Consider the following 21,143-nt stretch of genomic DNA (forward strand, 5'->3'; position numbering starts at 1 on the left):
ATAATATGTTTATGCTATAAATCAATTTGTCCAACTTTTTGGGGACTCCGTCCCAGTGGTGGGGTTTTGGAATTATTTTGGAGAAATTGTCATTCTTATCGCCAGTGCCTTCACGGTCTAATGTCAGTAATTGGAATGTATAAAAGGACTCTGATAGGTGGACCTGACTTCCTGAAACAGCTTTCCTTCATTTCTGAGGAAAACAGATGACCTACTGTCGATGTCAAAATTGAAGTCTTATTGTTTCTCTAAACAAAGAATTCAGAATGACTATTATATGTTTTAATCTCATGCTATCAGTAATTTTTTCGAGTCACACCCCCCAACAGATGAAGCTTTATTTAAAAAAAAAAACCTCTTTAAGTTCCTCCAACAGTAATAATGTGTAATGATTCATGAGAAAATCCCTGATCTGCAGACATGACAGTGTCCACACACAAAGCGTGCACACACACACACACACACACACACACACACACACACACACACACACACACACACACACACACACACACTCACAAGTGTTTATTGAAATACTCTTTTCACATGGCGTCATCGACTCCAGTCGCGAGTCCCTGGCACGGTTGCCAAAACAACATAAAAACAAAACTGGGTGAGCAAAACTGGGTGCTGACAATCATAACGTTAAAAGAGGAAGAGGAAAGAAAAAAAAAGAAAAAAAGAAAACCGTCCAAGATACATTATGAATCTGTGATTTATCACTGTGATGACATATGTCTCCTTTCTTGTGGGTCGGAGCGGAGCAGCCGACACTGTTTCAACACAAAACAAACCTGTTTATATTAGCCACGCTCTGAATGGCTCCCTCAGCCTGACGGAGGGGCCTCTGCTGTCCCGCAGACAATACAGGCTGTGTGTGTGTGTGTGTGTGTGTGTGTGTGTGTGTGTGTGTGTGTGTGTGTGTGTGTGTGTGTGTGTGTGTGTGTGTGTGTGTGCATATACTGTATGGTTTAAAAGGACAACGGGCATTAATAGGACATTGGGATTACAAGGACATTTGGTGTCCTCGTCATCCCAATGTCCTCTGATTTGCAGTTTTTTATTTACTCATAATAAGAGTATTTATATTGTTTTTTTAAAATCAACATAATCACTACTAATATTGTTTTTAAAGGTGTTTCTTGATGGCTCTAAACCTTGTACAGTATGTACTGTGTGTGTGTGTGTGTGTAAGTGTATGTGTGTGTTAGAAACGGGAAGGGGGGAAAAGCAAACACACGCCATTCCCTTTTAACTCTTTATTAAAAGCAATTAAAGAAAATGCGAAGCAAAGCGTTATTATTAAAGGTGTCCTCCTCCTACTCCTCCTCGTCTTTGCGCCTGTCAGATAGGCGGCTGGAAAGATTTCCACAATCGTTCTCGATGGTAGGAAGGCGGATCACCAAGGGCGAAATTATCAAGAAATATCTGCACCGGCTCTGTTTTTTCTTTTTTCATTCTTTTTTTTTTTTTTTTTTTTTTTTTCTTGCTGATTATGATGATTACACCCCCAGATTGCTTTGTTTGACCAAATTGCAGTTTGATGCACAAACCACTGTTTTTGTTCAGGAGTTCAAAGACTCCTTGGAAGGATGGGGAGGGAGAGAGAGAGAGAGCGAGAGAGAGACAGACAGAGCGGGAGACGGGGTGGGGGGCGGCGGGTAGCTGTGTTAACTCACAAATGTTCCTCATCCCAAATGATCGCTTTTCTGGAAAACAGGTTCCTACTGCTCCAACATATCTCTCTCTCTCTCTCTCTCCATCCCTCACCCCCCCCCCCCCCAGCCCCTCCTTTTCTCCCCTCTACTCCATTCATGGCGGATGGGTGTGAATCTGAATTGAACAGCAGATAAGAAGCGTGCTAATTACGCCTGTGAAAGGGGGCCTGGGAGAGCACTTATCTCTGGCTCCATCTCGTAATGGGTGCTCCCCGGGCAGCTGCTGCCCCCCCACCCAGCCCCAACGTACACACACACACACGTGCGCACACACACACACACACACACACACACACACATAATTTACGCTGTACCCCGTGCCACCGGCACCTCCTCGCCCGGTCCCCCATACCGGCTCAACCAGGAAGCCATGATAACAAGGCCCGATTTTGATTTTCACTATTCCTAGTGGAGTTGGTGTGCGGGCCGTCGTTCAGTGTTTCCCCATCCCATTGGCAGAGCGGTACAGTTGCCCCCCCCCCCCCCAAAAAAAACACCCACTGCACTGTCCACATGTACATTTAAAGGAAGGGTTCAGATATTTGGAACCGTATCCTGTTTATACCCGCCCTTCCTGTAATAGTTTGCTAGGTTTCATTTACGCAGCAGCTCAGCCCGTTCTCCATTCTGGGCGCTCCAGACTCCCCATCGGGAGTTCAGCGCAAGTGATGGGGGACAAATTCACAATCTGTTTGGCTCAGCTCGGTGCAAAAAACTCACTCCACATTCCGCGCAAAGCAACGTGATGCCGCGGCAGTCTGACTTTGCAGATTCGAGGAGTTTTTTTTAATTTTTTTTAAATGTCGGTTTCATTGCTTAAGTTTGATATTTACTGGCTCCAGTTTCATTGCCGTGCTACGGTGTTAGGCCGTCGAGGACAAATTTGTAACCTGCCAAATTGTGTGATTCTGCTTTTCGAGGAGGGCAACAACTAAAGTAAAAACAAACCCTTTTTTACGATTGCCTGGATTTCTCTCTGTATGAACGAATTGTATTGAGATACATGCAATGTTGTTTTACATAAACCAGCAGGTAACCATTTTCAAGTCCTGTCAAATGTAACACATGGCATTTTCATTAAAGTAAAGTATGTCTGTGGTGGGGTTTGAGAAGCCACACCTGTTCTGGGCCCAATTACCGAGACCCAAGAAGAATGTGGCGGCTGGAACCACAGCACAGCGTCAATGACTTCCATCTTTCATCTTTAGATGAGGAGATGGAAGCCATTGACGTCATTGTGTTTAAGATACACGGGAAAACAAGCTTCACACAATCCGAAAGGTCACCCGTTTGGGTGTAACACTGTGGCACTGCAATGAAAGCAGTGCCAGCGAACAGCCCAGCTGAGCCTGCCAGAGCCGGGGTTTGGGATGGTCGGAGACGGTGATGGGGGATGGGCCTCGGGGCGGGTGGCTCTGGGGGCTGGCAGGGGGCCCGTGCGGGGTAGAGGGGAAACAACCCTGGCAGGGTGGGAGCTATGAGAGACCCCATAGCTCAAGCCTGGCACATGCGTGTCAGGCTGGCGTGCCGCATCCTCCAATGTCAGCCAGCAAGGCTCAGGAATTCTGCGTAGCGTCACGCAGGCACCGGGCAGGTGGCGGGGATGGCGGTGCTGCTGGAGGCTTTGTACTGCTCGAATGTGTACGTGTGTGTGTGTGTGTGTGTGTGTGTGTGTGTGTGTGTGTGTGTGTGTGTGTGTGTGTGTGTGTGTGTGTGTGTGTGTGTGTGTGTGTGTGTGTGTGTGTGTGTGTGTGTGTGTGTGATTGTGCACTTGTGCGTGTGTGTGTGATTGCACACATGTATGCTTGGAACCGTGTCTGTGTATTTGCACCGTAGGGCCATGCGTCTTCATGGGCGTGTGTTGAGCATTCGTTTGCGAGTGGGTTTTGCCTTGTTCGCCCAGTGAGAGACAGACGACAGGGGGAGGTGGGGGGAGGGGGGTGGAGATCTGGCGAGGAACGAGGGAGGGTGAAGATGTGGACGTGGGTTTGAAGAAAGGCTGGGAGGAACCGCGGGACCCTGGAGAGAATAATGGTAAGCAGGGGTTTGTGTGTGTGTGTGTGTGTGTGTGTGTGTGTGTGTGTGTGTGTGTGTGTGTGTGTGTGTGTGTGTGTGTGTGTGTGTGTCTGTGTGTGTGTGTGTGTGTGTGTGTGTGTGTGTGTGTGTGTGTGTGGTGATGGGGGTTTGGATGTTGGCATCCTGCCAGTCTGTGGCCTCTCAGGGCTCATAACTATGGCAGGCCTCTGCCAGCCTCTCTCTCTCCCTCTCACATTCAATGTATTTCAATCACCGGTTTTACTGTCACATTCAGAACGGCGAGCACAGAGTTGTGAATCTTACTTCCATCATTTTACTTTATCAGATTAATGGACGCCATGCAGTTCAAACCTGGACACGTGTGTGTATATATATATATATATATATATATATTTGTCAGCTAGTCCACACGGAACCATTGATGTACTAATACAGAATGGAAGTCTGATTCATTATTCACAATTTATCCCTGTCTGATAAACTGCTGGAATGCTCCACAAAGTCGCGTCTCCATTTAACTGCAGGGTACGACAGACAACAGAGAAGGCGACTGTCTTCATCAGGCGCCCAGAAACAGCGACCATTAGAGGTCGAAGGAGGGAAGGCTGGAGCCTCGCCGGAAGCCCAGTCTTGATATCGTCATTAACCGGCTATATCTCAGGCCATGATTGGCAAATGTTGTTTTGTTTTGTTTTTTTGGTTCTTTTATGTTTTTTTTTGTTCTGTTTTTTTCAAGTTTGGCACCGTCATAGTAAACCCCCATAAATTTGAATCTATAAAACCCGGTTTAATTCGGCCACGGTGGACACTATGATAAGCAGTCACACATGAAAACCTTGGCCCTGCTGCCCCATTTGAGGCTTGGTATGTAGGTGTCATTTCCGCTGGATAGATATCGCACCTTGGAAATTTGAGAAAATATTTGAACGTCCCGAGAATGAACCGAAATAACAAATAAACATTGTTTTGCATGCTCCGTGGACATGCCTGAACAAAGTTACCAAAAAAAAAAAAAAGCTGAGGGATCGGGTCACAAATGTCTGAGATATGCACCGAGGAAATTGCGATTTCCTGTTGCAATATCTAATCCACCACGCGTCCACGTCGCAGTGGCGTCGGACCTCGACACTTGGCAGGTCCAATCAGGAGAGCCCTCTCAGCGACAGCACCAAGTTTGACATTCTGGGCTAAAATAAAACAAAAATCAAAGACGCCGTGTCGCTTTGACGTGGCGTGATGCTGCGCGTTCCTCCGAATGGGCGGTCACTGTATTCGGCGGTCGCTGTATTTGGCAGCCACACGAATGCCTCTGGAGGCTGCGTGCGGCTCTAGTTTCCCCATTCATGAGCGACAGGAACCCCCGACACTTCCTGAGAGAGAAAATCTAGCGACTGATGGCATCACAGTCCCTGCTGTCGCGAAACAAGCTCTCCGGGAGCGGTGCCGCGCCGCAGGGCTCAAAGCCCTCCCGACTCCTCGGTGACCACAGCAGCCATCGCCGTCGCCCCCTCTGTGTCTCTCTACCTCTCCCTCTCTCCCTCTCTCTCTCTCTCTCTCGCTGTCGATCCCGCTCGCCCTCCCCCTGGAAGAGGCTACGCTAATTAGCAAGGCTCTAATGAGACAGAATGGCACTGATCTGGTCCGCCGCAGCGCCACCGGGGGGGGCGGGCAGTGTCGGGTTGGGGGGGGAGGGGGGGGGATTTGGGTGGGGGGTGGGGGTTGGTGGTGGGGGGGGGGGTGCGCTGATGCAGTAGGGGAGGCGAGCGTGGGTGGGTGGGTAAAGGGGAGAGAGGAGGGGGTTGCATGCCATCTGTCACCCTGCGCCCGCCTGGCACGGCGCTCCCCGAGGGGGGGGGGGAGTCACGGAGCGCCTCGCCGGTCTGACTCAGGAGAGGTAGAGGATGGAGGCTTTGGAGGGTGGAGGAGCAGGGGTGTGGATGGAAAATATGACGAGCAGGCTTGCAGGAATGTCCGTGCTTTGGATGTAACTAACAGATACACCTATAGCTGCACCGCAACAACTATTCAACCCCGGAGGGGTGGCGCAACACCCCCCCAGTGTTGCGCCACCGCATATTAAAAAAAACAAACAATGGACGATATGAATAACAGCAATAAATAAACAATACAATTATATCAGCAATCCACATTCTAACGAAAGTGGGAAATAGTGGGAGTATGCATATATATTTATAAATTCTGTGTAACAGAGTGGCTATAGCAATATAATATATTCAGTACTGAAAAAGATGATCCCCAATATATATTGGGACGATATATCAATACAATGGCCCCTTATCTTGACAAACAGATGGCCGACAATTTGGGCATTTTTTCCCCCTGCAGGCTGCTGCTGCTCAGACGCTCCTCGGCAGTCGCTCGAGGTCAGCGGGTCAAAAGTCACGCTCTCGGAAATTGGATTTGACAAAGTTTACATTGATTGTTGTGCGTCGCGACCGAAACATTGCGCATGGCGGCGGCGTCCGCGGCGTAGCGCCCCAGCGTCCCCGACGCTTGGAGAGCCGTAACATATGGATTTAAACAACGGTTCTTTTTTTAGTCGGCCGCAGGGGAGTTTCGGTCCCCCTCGTGTGGGGTTTTTGCAGGAGCGCGGAGGCGCGTCGGGATTTTTTCGACCCACCTTCTCCTTATTTCCTCTCCCCCCCCTCGCATATGGAAGGGCGGCCGTCATGCTATTTCCATTGTTTGTTTGCGGACTCGGAGCGCCGCTCTCTCCCTATCGCTCGCTCGCTCGAACGAGACAGATCGGAGCCAGCATGTTATTACCCCCGGGGACATAAAAGGCCATGACTGTTTATTAATTGATTTATTTATTTATCTTCCATGCCTGCTTGGTTATTAGGTTGCCATGGGAAACAGGCAAGGCCAGATCCTCTGTATTATTAAAGACACAATTTCTTGAACTGGAGACCCAGATGTCTGAATAATTAATTTAGCGTATGAATTATCTTGCAAACGGCGAGTCCTCCCCCCCCTCCTCTGAAATGAGCCTTTCTCTTATTGTTTAATGGACAGTGGAATTCCCACCAGCAGCCTCCCCTCTACCCCTCTCTTTCTCCTCCCTTTCCCGGTGGCATCCTGTTTCACTGAACCTTCCTTCTTTCTTCGCGGGAGGGATGGGGGGGCTGGGGCTGGGCGGGGGCGGCTGGGGCCGGTCTCACGGAGCATGCCCAGAGCACGCTCTCCCTCTCCTGCCATTTCTCTCACTTACGCCTCGCACGCCACCTCTCGCCCCATCTGTCGCCACTTGCGAAACTCCCTCCTTCCGTCTCTGTGACTGTCGTTCTCTCTCCCTTCCCCCTGCCTGCCATTCAGTACCCGGAGCCCGCCCGCTTCGCTCGCTAAATCGGTAGTCATCACTGTTACAGCGTATATTTCACATGCGCTCCATATAGCGGGGTGGCTATGGGCCCAAATTACCAACACGAGACGGTTAATTCGGAAATTTGACGTTACGAGCGCATGGAGACGGATGGCAGTCACTGCTAGTGCCGCTCAGAACGCGGATGCGGCGACAGACGCGGCCGGACCGTCCGCCATTTTATTCCCCTCTCCGTCGAGACCGCGTTGGGATTTGGGATTGAAATAACATTGATGGAGGAATTGTGTGTGGCGTCTTCACGGGGCGGGGGGAAAAATGTGATCGCCAGTCGTGCCTGTAGTAGTGTCCATGTGGCATACCGGGCATTCTGGGCATACTAGGCATGCTTGCAAGTGGCGGTAAACATGTTGTTCGGCTTCACGTTGGCATGCCACACCTCTCTCCTGGCCGGCCCCGGCATGCTGCTGGTTTCCTCTTAGCCCTCCGCCACTGTCTCTCCTCTCTCCCTGACAGACCACACAGGGCCTGTTCTGAGGCCCATTCTCGCTAATCTGATCAGGCAGGCAAATACGCCGGGAAAAGCGCTTTAATGATCCCCCTAATTACCTCAAGTCAATACCAACTGTATTATTAGACTCGGGGAAAATATTCCATTAGGGTGCCCCCCGTGGGAGCCCACGCCCCCCCCACCCACCCACTCACTCACCCACCCACCCGCGCATGCATGCGCTGATGTCACGCGCAGATCCCCCGCCCCACCCCACGCTTGTAATTAATTTTATTTACACACGCAGGAATGCACAAGGTCGCACCTGCAGCCCGAAGCCGCCCGACTCGGCCCGCCTAATCAGATCTGTCATAATTACCATTCTGCATGCTTCTGACACACGCCGGGAAATATTTCAATTTAACTACAGCCACTAGCCCCGGCAGATGCAGTGTGTGTGTGTGTGTGTGTGTGTGTGTGTGTGTGTGTGTGTGTGTGTGTGTGTGTGTGTGTGTGTGTGTGTGTGTGCGCGCGTGCGGGTGCATGTGCGTGTGTGTGTGTGTGTGTGTGTGTGTGTGTGTGTGTGTGTGAGAGAGAAACAGAGACAGAGGGAATTGCATTGGGAGATATTAGGACCTATTCAAGTGCTCACGCTGGTGCCCATGTGCACTCTGGTTTGCTACTGTTATTTGCCCTCCCTCTCTCTCTCTCTCCCCCTCTCTCTCTCCTCACTGATTCACTTCACTGTAGAGGATTGACTCTAACCTCATCATTTTTCACTCGCTCATTTTCCTCTTTTTTGCTTCCTGTACTCATTCACTGACTCCTCTCCTCCTCTTCTCCCTTCACCCCCCATGTTGCAATGTCTCCTGGTTACATATTAGTTATACATAGTTACATATTAGTTATACGTAGTTACATAACAACATTGTTAAATGTTATACATTGTTATGTAGTTATACACAGTTACGCATTGTGACATAGTTGTAGATGGTTAACTGTTATACATAGTTACATACTTAATTACTTAATTACACATAGTTACAAATATATACATGACATTATAGTTAGACATAACACAAACTGAATAAGGTGAATAAAACATACATTATAACTTCCAATCAGACAATCAATTCATAAATTCAATAATTTACTCAAAAATATATATGAAGATACATTCAGACTGTTTTTCTTGTTTCCATTTATTTATCGTTTTTTTTTGTTTTGTTTTTTTTGCCGTGACATCGCCTTAAAAGTTCCTCCTCAAAAGAAAACACGATTAAATGATTTTATTTATATCTCTGAGCAAACTCCTAAGTCCAATTAAGAACGCTTATTTAGCTGATATAGGCAATTTACTGGATCTCCGTTATTTCAATCCCTAATTCAATAAGATCAGTCATGATTTATCACCTTAATTGGGCTCTGATATTAGCAATTAAACCCCGGCTTTGAATTAAATCTCAATCAGCCGCTTGTAATTGATGGAATCAGACTCTCATGTAGGTGCTTTTGTCAGTGTTTTATTTTCTCTCGAATCCAACTTTGTTCCTCGACGCTTCGGCGCTCCTCGCTGAATCTGCGGCAGAGAACCTGATCCCTTATATTCTGTTCCCAAAAGAGAATTTAACCGAGAGGAAAACATGAAGCGTCCCTGCGCCGACACCATAATACCACAGATCGGCGCGATGGCGAGATAAGCTACAGCTAAAAGGCATTACGGCATTATGACACAGTTTTAAAGCAGTTGAAAAAAAACCGGAAAATGTGTCTATAAATCAAGCGCTTGACAATACGTCAGTATTGTAGTTCAGTTAAGAAAACGGTTTTTAATTCCATGCTTTTAAATGTATTTTCAGTAACACAATCAATGCTTAGATCGTCCGGCAGAAAATGATCCTGTACACACAATAGCAAACCTCAAAATAACGTATGATCTTAAGCTTTAAATGTCATAAATTCTTATTGGGGAATCAAATATTCAATTGTGTTGGAATTATCCTCTTTAATAATTTCACCCGAAATGGAAATTTCGCCGACTTGAATCGGGATCAATATATGAAGGAGAAACACTTTTAAGCACCCGGTTCCTCGTGCTCTTCAGCCAGGCACTCCACCCCCACGACCTCTGCAGGGCAGCACTCTAGTGGACAGCGCCTCCTCAAGGTTTTAATACGTGCGCAACCTCAATCGCATCGCAGGGGCTTTTTGGGAAAGGAAAAGGCGAACCGAAAAAAGCAGCGCAGACGTGCTACGAGCGCTGTTTTAAAAAGCCCCGACATTCATCTCTGTTCATTCCTCCCAGTTCCGTGGATCTGCGGATCAAATCTTTAGTCGGGCGAAAATTCCATGCACCCTTTCCGACGAGCCCGGCAGCCGTGACGCGCTGTGGCACATGAAACCAGTTCAGACGGTTTTGGTCCAGTGAGCGAGAGGACCTAGGATCTCTCACCGCACGCGGGGTTGTGACCTCGCTTTGGAAAAAGAAAAAACCTTCAGGATTTGGCTCAAACTTCTCCAAGTTACACGCCCATTTACGATTTCTTTTTTTTTTTTTTTTTTTTTTTTTTGCTCTGCTGAAACTCGAGCCTCAGACTGCCTCGCAGAGGGAGGGTAGCGATACAGTCTGGCATTTGGTTGAAACACATCCGTTCTGACAAGACGTTAGACTCACATCAAGTTGATTTAATGAAAATATATATAATTTGTTTTAATCTTGGGGTGGAGATGACTCAGATGATGCAGTATTTAATCCTCAGCAGCTCTTCAAAGCACAACAGAGCGCACATTTTGTACTTTGGAGGACCAGAAATTTCATCATCCCTTTCCACGGTCGCAGATCCAGCACTCCTTGGGGCTTTTCTGTCATTTTCAAGAAAATTCTGTTTCATCCATCTGTTCTGTGTGATGGCTACTTATGGATGCTCAGGCCCCGCCCGCGCACTCTGTGAATTGGAATCAGATGGCGAGGTTATTAACAGCGTTGTCGTGGTAAATAAAAAGGTGGCTAAACTATGAATTCCGGGCTGTGATCGCCACATGGCGAGCAGCCTCCAATACAAACAGAAATTATATGTTTCCCTAAAGCGCATTTATTGTTTTTTTTTTAATTTCTTTTTTTTCTTGATGTGGTTCTTTTTGCGAGTAACTTCAATCAGTTCACGATGCTACAGAAGCAGTTTTTTTTCAAGATTTCAATTAATACAAAATCCACCAGTGAAACGAAAAGCTCGAGTGCACTCGGTTTAGCTTCTGATACATTTCAGTATTCAGTATTTAAGTATAGACCTCAAATATATAGACCACCATTATATTGACCTCCCCCATATAGACCTCCAGTGGTAGTTTCGCCTGCCACATGCCACCCGAGTGGCGTTTTCGGTGCCCTCAGACACAGAGACACAGGTGATGGAGTAGAAACACGCCAGTTTATTACAGCGGGTAGGCAGGGTGGAACAAGCCCAGAGCAGATGGAAAGACAAGGGCCCCTCTCCTTTGTGTGGGGATGGGGGTTTTACCTGTTGCTCTTTGATGAATTTGACGAGCAACAGGCGTACAGCCACCCGATCCTGGGCCCCAACACCTAGACCCGTGTGGCTGCCATTAGATATACTTCCACTATATAAACCTCCATTAGACAGACCTCCATTAGATAGACCTCCACTATATAGACCTCCATTACATAGACCCCCATTATATAGGCCCTGTTATATAGACCTCCATTAGATAGACCTCCACTATGAAGCCCTCAGGCCCACAGTAGATCTCTGCTTCAAACCCCTGCAGTGAATCAGGTAAAGATCTTAGACCTTCCCTCAACTGCTAGTTCCCTTGAACAATACTTAAACTCTCGGTTCTCTGCTTTCAGTCTGCTTGGTTTCCTCTGTGTGAGCTTGCAAGATTTATTTTTGGAACCATTTCTCAGCAGCATCGTATGTGCACTTCTTATGACCTCCCTGCGCTGTTGCAAAGGTCAAATAAGGCTGTTGAACCCATTTCGCTCATCCCCCTGATTCTTTCCTGCATCCAAAACACCATTTAAATAGGCTCTCAGTCTTGTTTTATTTTGCATTTGAAGACACACACACACACACGCTCACACACACACACACACAGACACACACGTAGATACTGTACAGGTGGTTAAAAGAGCCATCTAGAAAAACCTTTAAAACAGGATTAGTTGGGTTTTTGTAGATTTAAAAATGCATTATAACATTTTTGAATCATGGGAGTAAATCAGGCATTATGCAAATAAAAGATTTGAAAATATTTTAAAATAGCATTTTTGAATTATGAGAACACCAAATGTGTCCTGTGGGATCCCAATGCCCTACTATTAATTTTGGTGGGTGTTAAGGTGAGTTGTCCTTTTAAATGCACAAATGCTCAGAATCTGTCCCTGCACAGCCACCAGCCCCGACATCTCCCTTCACATGTTATGTATTACTATTATATTATTATATATTATATATTTAGGAAGCTGAACACGTCACTCCTCACGCTGCGGTCGGCTGCTCGGCCAGTCAGGAATAGGTTTGCACGTAGCACGCTATTGTCTGTATGTATCTGCATCGCCTGCCAGCGGCTGGGCCTCAGCCAGGCTCACAGAGGCACAAAGACAATATTACATTGTGTTCTCCCTAGTTTTATTTCCTCTCCCCCTCTCTCCCTCTCTCTCTCTCCCTCTCTCCCCTCTATCTATCTCTCGACAGTATCTCTCTATCGCTCTGCAGATCAGAGACAGGAGGGGCTTGTCCATCCGCCTCTGACGCGCTCCTATCCACCACGTGCCAGCCACAACAATGGCGGCCAATCCAATTTTTCAATCCAATTTAGTTTTTTCCAAAAGGGGGAAAAAAATGTTTTTCATAATTTTTCTGAAATTTGTCTCTCCCTATATATATATATATATATTTATATATATATATATATATATATATATATGTTTTTGTAAAATATTTATTATTATTATTTATTTATGTATGTATTTATTTATTTATTTATTCCTTTATTTATTTTTACTGCTCAGCATTTCCCTCTTCTCAAGAATCCGAGCTAAAAAAATCTCAGTCCAGTACAGTCGGTAATAGACCCGCACCGTCTCCCTCACACACTGTTGTTTCTGGCGTGGAAAATTCAGCATTACATTTGATCATGTCCTAATCTGATGAGGAGCGGGCGGCTGTGACCTGAGCGGCCCGGCTGATGGACATCTGCAGCCCGGGTTTATTTATTTATCCAGCGGCGGCTGATGTCAGTCTGATGGGACCGATAACGAGGAAATGAGATTAGGGGGAAGGTGTTGGCCCTTCCTTGTGACAGTCCAACTGTGCCCACGTCTGAATGGGCCTCCTCTTCTCTCTCTCTCTCTCTCTCTCTCTCTCTGTCTCTCCACTGGTTTATTAATGCAATTCGTCGTGGTGGGGGTGGAGATGGATGTTGGTTGTGTTTGGGTGGATGGGCCTGTTTGTGTGTGTGTGTGTGTGTGTGTGTGTGTGTGCGTGTGTGTGTGTGTGTTGTGTCTGTGTCTCAGCTGTGGAAAGTAGCAAATAAAAGTACTTTGGTACCGCACTACAAGTACAAGTACATTTTTCAAGTTCTTCCTTAAGTATGTTCTGTTTCCACACTTTTACTCCATTTTGAACCAAACATTTTTACCTTTTGCTCAACTACATTTCTAACTGTGTGTGTGTGTGTGTGTGTGTGTGTGTGTGTGTGTGTGTGTGTGTGTGTGTGTGTGTGTGTGTGTGTGTGTGTGTGTGTGTGTTTGCGTGCGTGCGTGCGTGTGTGCGTGCGTGTGCAGTAAATGCATACACCCCTGTTCTCATGACAGTCCACCTTTGCTCTCATTTGCAGCTTGTGACTGCCCACACACACACACACACACGCACACACACACACACACACATGCAAAAACGTGCGCGCGGGCACACACGGCATACCACACAGCATACTGTCATAGCTGTCTGAATCTTCGGCATGAATTCAGCCATTGTGTTGGGCAGCAAAATATTTTTTATGGGAATGATCTGTTGCTATTTATACGAGCAGCAGACAAAAGGGCCGCCTCAGCGCCGGGCGGACGCTCCGTTACCCTTTCATTGGTAACCTTTGACCCCCCCCCAACCCGGCTGATCTACCCTCGTCCGAATTGGGCCAATTCCCTCGGAGCGGTAGAAAAAAAAGGTGGAGCAACGCGGCGCAGGTGTAGGGCCGTAATCCCGCGGCTCTCGCTTGGTTAATGCTTCGATGAACCAGTTTCCAACACCTGTCTTTGCTACTCAAAGACCCCCCCCCCCCCGCGCTTCAGCGACTCTTTGGGCTCGGCCCGAAGCGATTGCCCAAATAAAACCTCTGTTTTCCCGCGGAGTGTGCTCATTGATCTCCTTCGCAGCGGATTGATCAGCGACCTCGGCCGTTGGATTATTATCTAAGAATCACTTAGGGTTCATCGGGGGGGGGACAAAGCCGCTGCGATTCACTGATAAAGTACGAAAATATTATGACTATTATCAAAATAACAACATAAGAGCGTCTCTTGTCAGCCTGCAATGCAGGGGAAGAACTCTCAAATGAAATAAATGGCAGGATGATACCATCCAAGGCTGAATGAGGCCCCCCTCTCTCTCTCTCTCTCTCTCTCTCTCGCTCGCTCTCTCTCTCAGGCCGGTGGAAGCAATGCAATTAGACAAGCACAAACAAACGGTTTCCCCGAAATCCTCCAGCAGCCTCGGACGCCGAGCGTCGCGGCCTCCGCTTTAACATCCTATATTTATTTATTTGTTATTCCCCGCTCCGGCGCGTCTGAGCCGCTCCCCGTTCCTTAGATGCCGGGCGGCGGGAAGGCGAAGCGACGGCGTCCGACGGGAGAGGGGGCGAGCGAGAGGAGCGTCCGGTCCGGGAAGGAGCTAATAAAGTGGGCGTTGTTGGCGGCGTTGGGATGGAGTTCACGTTGCTCCTTTATTTGACCGGCTTCTCCTACTTTGGGCTTAATCCCGCTGCTTTGGGGAGTGTTTGAGTTGGATTACTCTGTCGTCGGGCCCGGGCGCCGCTTCTTTGGCTCCGGCAAGATGATGTGCGTGTGTGAATTCGCCTGTGTGTGTGTGTGTGTGTGTGTGTGTCCGCGTTCGCGAGTGTGTGTGTGTGTGTGTGTGTGTGTGTGTGTGGGGTGTTCTCCCACAATACCGAATCAGCTGGAACTACAGACAGCCCAACTGGAGCGGCTTCCAAATCCCTCTGCATGCAAATTAAAAACGCAACAATAAATGTGGCAAAGGAACAAGGTGGGCACGCAGGCTTTACGGCCCCTTCTAAACCTCCCCCTGCACCCCCCTTTTTCTCTCTCCCTCGCTCTGTCTCTCTCTCTCTCTCTCTCTCTCTCTCTTGCTCTCTCGCTCTCTCTCTCTCCCGCTCGCTCGCCCTCTCCCCCTCCTGGCTTGTCTGAAACCCCTCCCGGGCTCGATGGGTTTGGTGGGAGGAGTTGGGGGACAAACCAAACTGCTGAGTTATCTCTTGCATGCAGTGCGTGGCAGCGTGGCTCTGGCCTCTGTGTGTGTGTGTGTGTGTGTGTGTGTGTGTGTGTGTGTGTGTGCGCCTGTGTGTGTGACCAGCAGTGCGGTGTAATCCCGTGGAAAAGAAAGGTGCTGCCGCTCACTGGCCGGGAGATTACAGCAGGCTCTGTCACGTGCCAGGACAGACTCCCGGCTCAACGAGTGGCCCCACACACACATGCACACACACACACACACACACACACACACACACACACATGCACACACTCATACATATTTACATACATGGGTATACACGCATGCATAGAAAAGACACAAATACTCTCTCTGTCTCTCTCTCTCACTATAAGAATAACTGTGTAGAAATGCCATCTTCAGTCTATCACAGTGATTCTCAACCTTTTCCAAATCTGGGAGCCTCGATTCCATCTGATTTTTTGTCTCTGGCAGCCCAATTTGAGAGGATTTTTTAAAATTATTATCTTTGATTTAGTGTCTCTACTCCAGTTAGGGATGGATATAACAGTGAGACTAGGATCAGAACAGTCGTTCTTTAACGGTGCTGACATCTTGGTAAATGAAATTACTGTGGAAGTGAAGGATTGATCATTTTCCTCGGGACACCCCCGGAACCTCTTTGACGGACCTCCTGGTGGTCCCCGGACCCCACGTTGAGAGCCCCTGGTCTATTAGATGTATCCTGGCTCAAACACAGTTTCACAGCCACTGTAAAAAGCCGTACCAGACCCCTTCAAAGGCACCTTAACCCAGAATGTTCCACATCCCCACATCAAAACCTCCGACCGCAGCCCAGCACAGTGTCACACATACACACAAAAACAGCCTGGGACAACAGAGCCACTGAGCCCGGCTGATCTGCATCCGGACTCTGAGAGGAGCCGCACGGGCTAATCCATCCATCCATCTCTCTGGTATTTTTTTTTGCCCGTATTTTTGACCATTCTTGAATGTGTGCTTTTAGATAGATAGATGGATAGATGGATGGATAGATGGATGGATAGATATTTCATTATTCAAACCTTGGATGGAAATTGTGGTGTTTCAGCAGCACACATCAGAGCAAAATAGGCAACAACAGTAAAACTAAAAATATGCAATTAAAAATAAAGCACAATACAAGACACAATAAATATCTGTGTTCACATTAAAAAGTGTAAAAGCAGGAAATTGCAAAAATATGCATAAAAAGCATCCACAGCATGACAGATAGTAGTAAATATAGTAATAGTGAAACAAAATTTGTGTGTGTGTGTTCCCCTATCATTCCGCAACTCTATCTTTCATGGCCCTCTGCTGGAGCGTCTAAAAAACAGGATCCACTTCCTGTCTCTCAGGGGTGGAGCATTTCACGTGCTTGCGATTTTCGCTTTATTAAATTATCCAGAAAAACTCAATATTATTTCACCTGCTGCTAAACTTAAGGCTAACCCACCGTGACCTTGGATTCTGTCATAATGCAGCCCAGGTGCAGCCTTTACCAAACAATGTTTGTTTTTTTATCTCAATTTTTTTTTTAAAGTCATAACCTCCAACCTGCTCATTTATCTGTTTTCAGCTCAATCACTGTAAAATACACCATGCATTATAAACTCAGCCGCAAACATGTCCTTATTCCTTTTCATACTTATATTGTGGTAAAAATAAATCCCTATGTCAGACGTTGAGTTGAGATTGTGTGGAAGACAGAAAGCGCGTCAGTTTTCTGGTCTATTTATCGTTGCAGTCATTATTATTGTTGTTATCATTTGTTATTGTTATTATTATCATTATTTTATTATTATTATTATTATTATATTGTTGCTATTATCAGGATTGCTGTTAATATCATTATGCCACATAATTGTTAAAAATAAACAATTATATATATGACTATCTCAATATTCATACAATATGGCTACACATTTGCTATAGCAGCATATTTCCCAATTTAGATATTTGGATATATTTACACAATATGGCTATACACATATTTACTATTGCAGCATATTAACAGTGCTATCATTCATATTATTGAACTACACCGATGCTTTCTACTATTTGTTTAGATTAGCATAACTGCCGACTCACTAGTTAACATCTGTTTACAGATGGGTACATATTTAATATTTATTTTTTTATTACACTTTATTTATTTTTATTTTTATTTAATTTTTTTAACTTCTTCTGCTGTAAGCCCAGAATTATTAGATTTTTAGATCAATAAAGTGTTATGTCTTATCTTATCTCGCTGACTCCCTTTTTCTTCCACCACTCCCCCCGCAGGGCTGGCTGTGTGAGCTGCTCCGCTGGAAGGAGGACCCGTCGCCGGAGAACCGCACCCTCTGGGAGAACCTGTCGATGATCCGCCGCTTCCTGAGCCTGACGCAGGGCGAGCGCGACGCCATCTACGAGCAGGAGAGCAGCGCCGGGCAGCAGCACCACGCCGAGCGCCCGCCGCACATGATCCACGTCTCCACCGACCCGCTGCAGGTGAGCGGGGCGGCGCGCGCACCCACAACCGCTTCATTGTGCCTGCATTCACGTCGCCCGCCAGGTGACGGATGCAGCGATGGAGCGGTGGCCTCCGTCACCCCGACGGATCGATTGATTTTCAAACACTGAAAAAAATGTTAAAAAAAATCTCTCTTTGAGTCTTTGGGTCATCTTTAAGCAATAGCTTTTAAATTGTCAAACCTATATATAGGTTAAACTGATGACCAACTTTGAAAAAACAACTAAACTACGAAACTAAACTTTTCCCGGGCTGTTAACGAACATACACATACATAAGAGAATATGTCTACAGACGCTGGATATTCGTGACGTGCACACTCACACATGCACGCTCACACGTGCACTCTCACACGTGCACACAAGATATCAACTGTGCTGTCTGTGTCCACAGACCCCAACTCTGATGTTCATGTCAGCTGACCTGCATCAGGTGAGGATTAAAAACACACATGCATAAATACCGTATTTCCTCAAATAGTGACCAGGGCTTGTATTTACCTCGACCGCAGAGGGTACAGGCATTTATTGGAAGCAGGCTTATATTAGAGGCAGGCTTTTATATGTAATTCCCTCTGTTTAATAAGTATATTTGATCATATTTTGGTATGAATTTGATATAAAACTTCCGTCTGGGTGCCGTGCCATGCAAGCACATGTGAGGTGAAAAAAGAGAGAGCCGGTAGCTACCCTAAAAGTCGCACCTGTGGTGGTAGCCGACGTTGAGGAATTACAGTTTCCCGCGTTTGTCTTGAACGCACCGCTTCCTGCATGCAGCGCTCGGAGCGAGGCATTTTCCCCAAAAGGCGATCTGCGATCTGTTAAGCAGCAGTAGGAAATGGAGTAAATGAAATACATCTACAATAAAAAAACACACTGTTTTTATTTGCTTTGTTTGGGTACAGCGCGTGTAGACCACACCCCTTGGAATTTATTAGAGGTCCGGTGTTTATATTTGAGGAAATACGGTTGTGTATAAATAGCACAAATTTAAGCGATTTTCCTCCCAATTCCATAAAGCTACAATAAATTAAGCGCCACCCTGGTTTCAGATTATATTTGCCCCATTTCTTGCGATCTAAATTTGCTTTACTCATTTATCTTGTGATGGTAATAAGCAACACTTATGAGTTTTTCATGAGCTCTGTTAATTATAAATACAGTAATAGCCAATGTGGAGGGAAAAAAGAAAGTTTTCTCCTTTTTCTTTTTTCTTTCTTTCTTTATTTATTTATTTTTTATGAAAGCTATTTTCAAAGATGCCATTAGCTTGAACTTCTTTAGCAGCGCTCGCTTTATAAGGGACATCTGGCAGCCGGATGAAAAAAACACATACACTTACACACACACACACACACACACTTACACACACACACACACACACAGAGAGGTTCTGCTCACTGTCAAAACATTGTAATGAAGTACAAACCATACTTCTATTAAAAGTCTGACTCACTCCGCAGCTCAGATTACTTATTTGGCTCGTTACAAACACAACGGACGGTGTTTTTACAAAGGCTGTCATTTACTGGATATAAATGAGGTAATGAGAGGGTATTTTTTTTTTTAAACGACGGAGTGTTTTGCATACCTTACGTGCATTCAGGAAAGTCGATTGAAAGAATTTGTTTTTGTTATTTCTCTATTTTTACGGCCATGTTTTATAATAGCGGTAAAAGTCAAGGTCTTGAAGATGCCATAAAAATGACGTCTCACACTTATTTCACATGCAGAAACAATTCTCTGTATAATAATAACAAACATTGATGTGCCCTGTCATGGCGCAGTATACAATATGAAAGTGTTGGGGAGTGCAGGGGCAGCTGTCTGACGGCGCTGCCTGTGAAGTGCTGTTTTGCAAACTCCATCGCAAAACACTAATTGTGGAGTGTCTGACTCACAAATCACAATAAAGGAGAGGCCATTTTGCCCGGTCAATGGGGACCATGAGTTGCCCACTCACTGGCTCTCCACCAAAACAATGAGGCATTTTAGGACTAATGTGTCATGTGTTTATGCGGACGGGATACCGGCGGCGAAGCAAAAAAAGCCATCGATAGCGTTCTCACGCTGCCGCAAATCAGCCGCACCATCGCAATGTGAATTGCGACGGTGCCGCGGACTTTGTTTATCTCTCGCTGCCAATAGTGTTTAAATGGAGCCAGATAAGCAGAGGAGGAGAGAATGCTGTGGCCAGTTTCCCTGTGAATTCCCCGTGTGTGTGTGTGTGTGTGTGTGTGTGTGTGTGTGTGTGTGTGTGTGTGTGTGTGTGTGTGTGTGTGTGTGTGTGTGTGTGTGTGTGTGTGTGTGTGGATCTATGCTTGTGTCTAGGTGGGTTTCAGTGTTTTTGCCAGTGGCTTTTCCCTTCTGCAGTGAGAGAGACAACCTCACACCACCAAAAAAAAAAAAAAGGAAAGAGGGTGTGGGTGGTGGTGGTGGTTGGTGGGGGGTCGTATCTGCAGAACTGATTACATTCAATGAGATATTACATGGGAAATTCCTCCAACGAAGCGCCGGTGCAATACACACTGGGCCCATTTTTTTCACACAACTCAATTGATTTTAATGAAAGGCCTTATTAAGGCGCCGATAAGTGTCCACTGATAACATCCTCCTCCGGTTCCCCCCGCAGGCTCAGCCGCCCCAGTCGCAGCAGCACCAGCACCAGCCCCCCATGTCTCTGCAGCACCCCTCCCAGCCCCTGCTGTCCCAGCAGCCCTTGCAGCAGCATCATCATCAGATCTCCACCGGTCCCCGGCTGCCGCCCCGCCAGCCCTCCACCGCCTCCCCGGCCGAGACCGAGGACGAGGGCAGCCGCCTGGCCGGCATCAAGGCCCGCACCGGCGGCAAGATCTCCCTGGAGGCGCTGGGCATCCTGCAGAGCTTCATCCAGGACGTGGGCCTGTACCCGGACGAGGAGGCCATCCACACCCTGTCGGCCCAGCTGGATCTGCCCAAGCTCACCATCATCAAGTTTTTCCAGAGCCAGCGCTTCTACGTCAGCCACCCGCCCAAGGTGCCCAAGGAGCCCAGCAACAGCGCCAACGCCAACGCCAACAGCGCTGCCATGGGCACCAGCAGCAGCGGCAGCAGCCCGGCCTTCGAGGAGGAGCTGTCGGACTTCAGGGAGGGCGGAGAGCTGCTGAAGGATCTGGACGAGAGCACACAGACGAACAACACCATCTTCTCCATCAAGATCGAGGAGCACCTGAGCCGCGCCGAGGCCCAGTCCGAGTCGGAGCAGGAGGCCAAGGAGTAGGACGCCCCGCCGCAGCGCGCGGTCGGAACGACTCACCGCGAGAGTCGTCGCCGAGTCACTGTGCTTGAAGGTAACGCTCTGGCCGGGCCCGCCACCGCCACCACCACCACCACCGCCAACCCCCCCCCCCCCCTCCACACACACACACACACACACACACACACACACACACACACACACACACACACACACACACACACACACACACACACACACACACACACACACACACTTCAGCGGCACACGGTGGTGGTTTTAATTGACGCCGCACCTG

At 47.3% G+C, this 21,143-nt stretch overlaps 1 protein-coding gene across 1 annotated transcript in view; it reads left to right on the forward strand.

Moving 5' to 3' along the window:
- Positions 1 to 20,869, forward strand: part of satb1b (SATB homeobox 1b) — a gene marked incomplete at both ends in the record, with an annotated part of 52,539 nt that extends 31,670 nt beyond the window's left edge. Inside the window, 2 exons of the mRNA XM_080006077.1 lie at positions 17,383 to 17,589; positions 20,249 to 20,869. Coding sequence (XP_079862203.1) covers positions 17,383 to 17,589; positions 20,249 to 20,869 — 828 coding nt within the window. The remainder of the gene's footprint in view (positions 1 to 17,382; positions 17,590 to 20,248) is intronic.
- Between the last annotated feature and the right edge of the window lie 274 nt (positions 20,870 to 21,143).

The sequence above is a fragment of the Zeus faber genome, assembly GCF_960531495.2.
Source record: "Zeus faber genome assembly, chromosome: 8".
Classification (NCBI taxonomy): domain Eukaryota; kingdom Metazoa; phylum Chordata; class Actinopteri; order Zeiformes; family Zeidae; genus Zeus; species Zeus faber.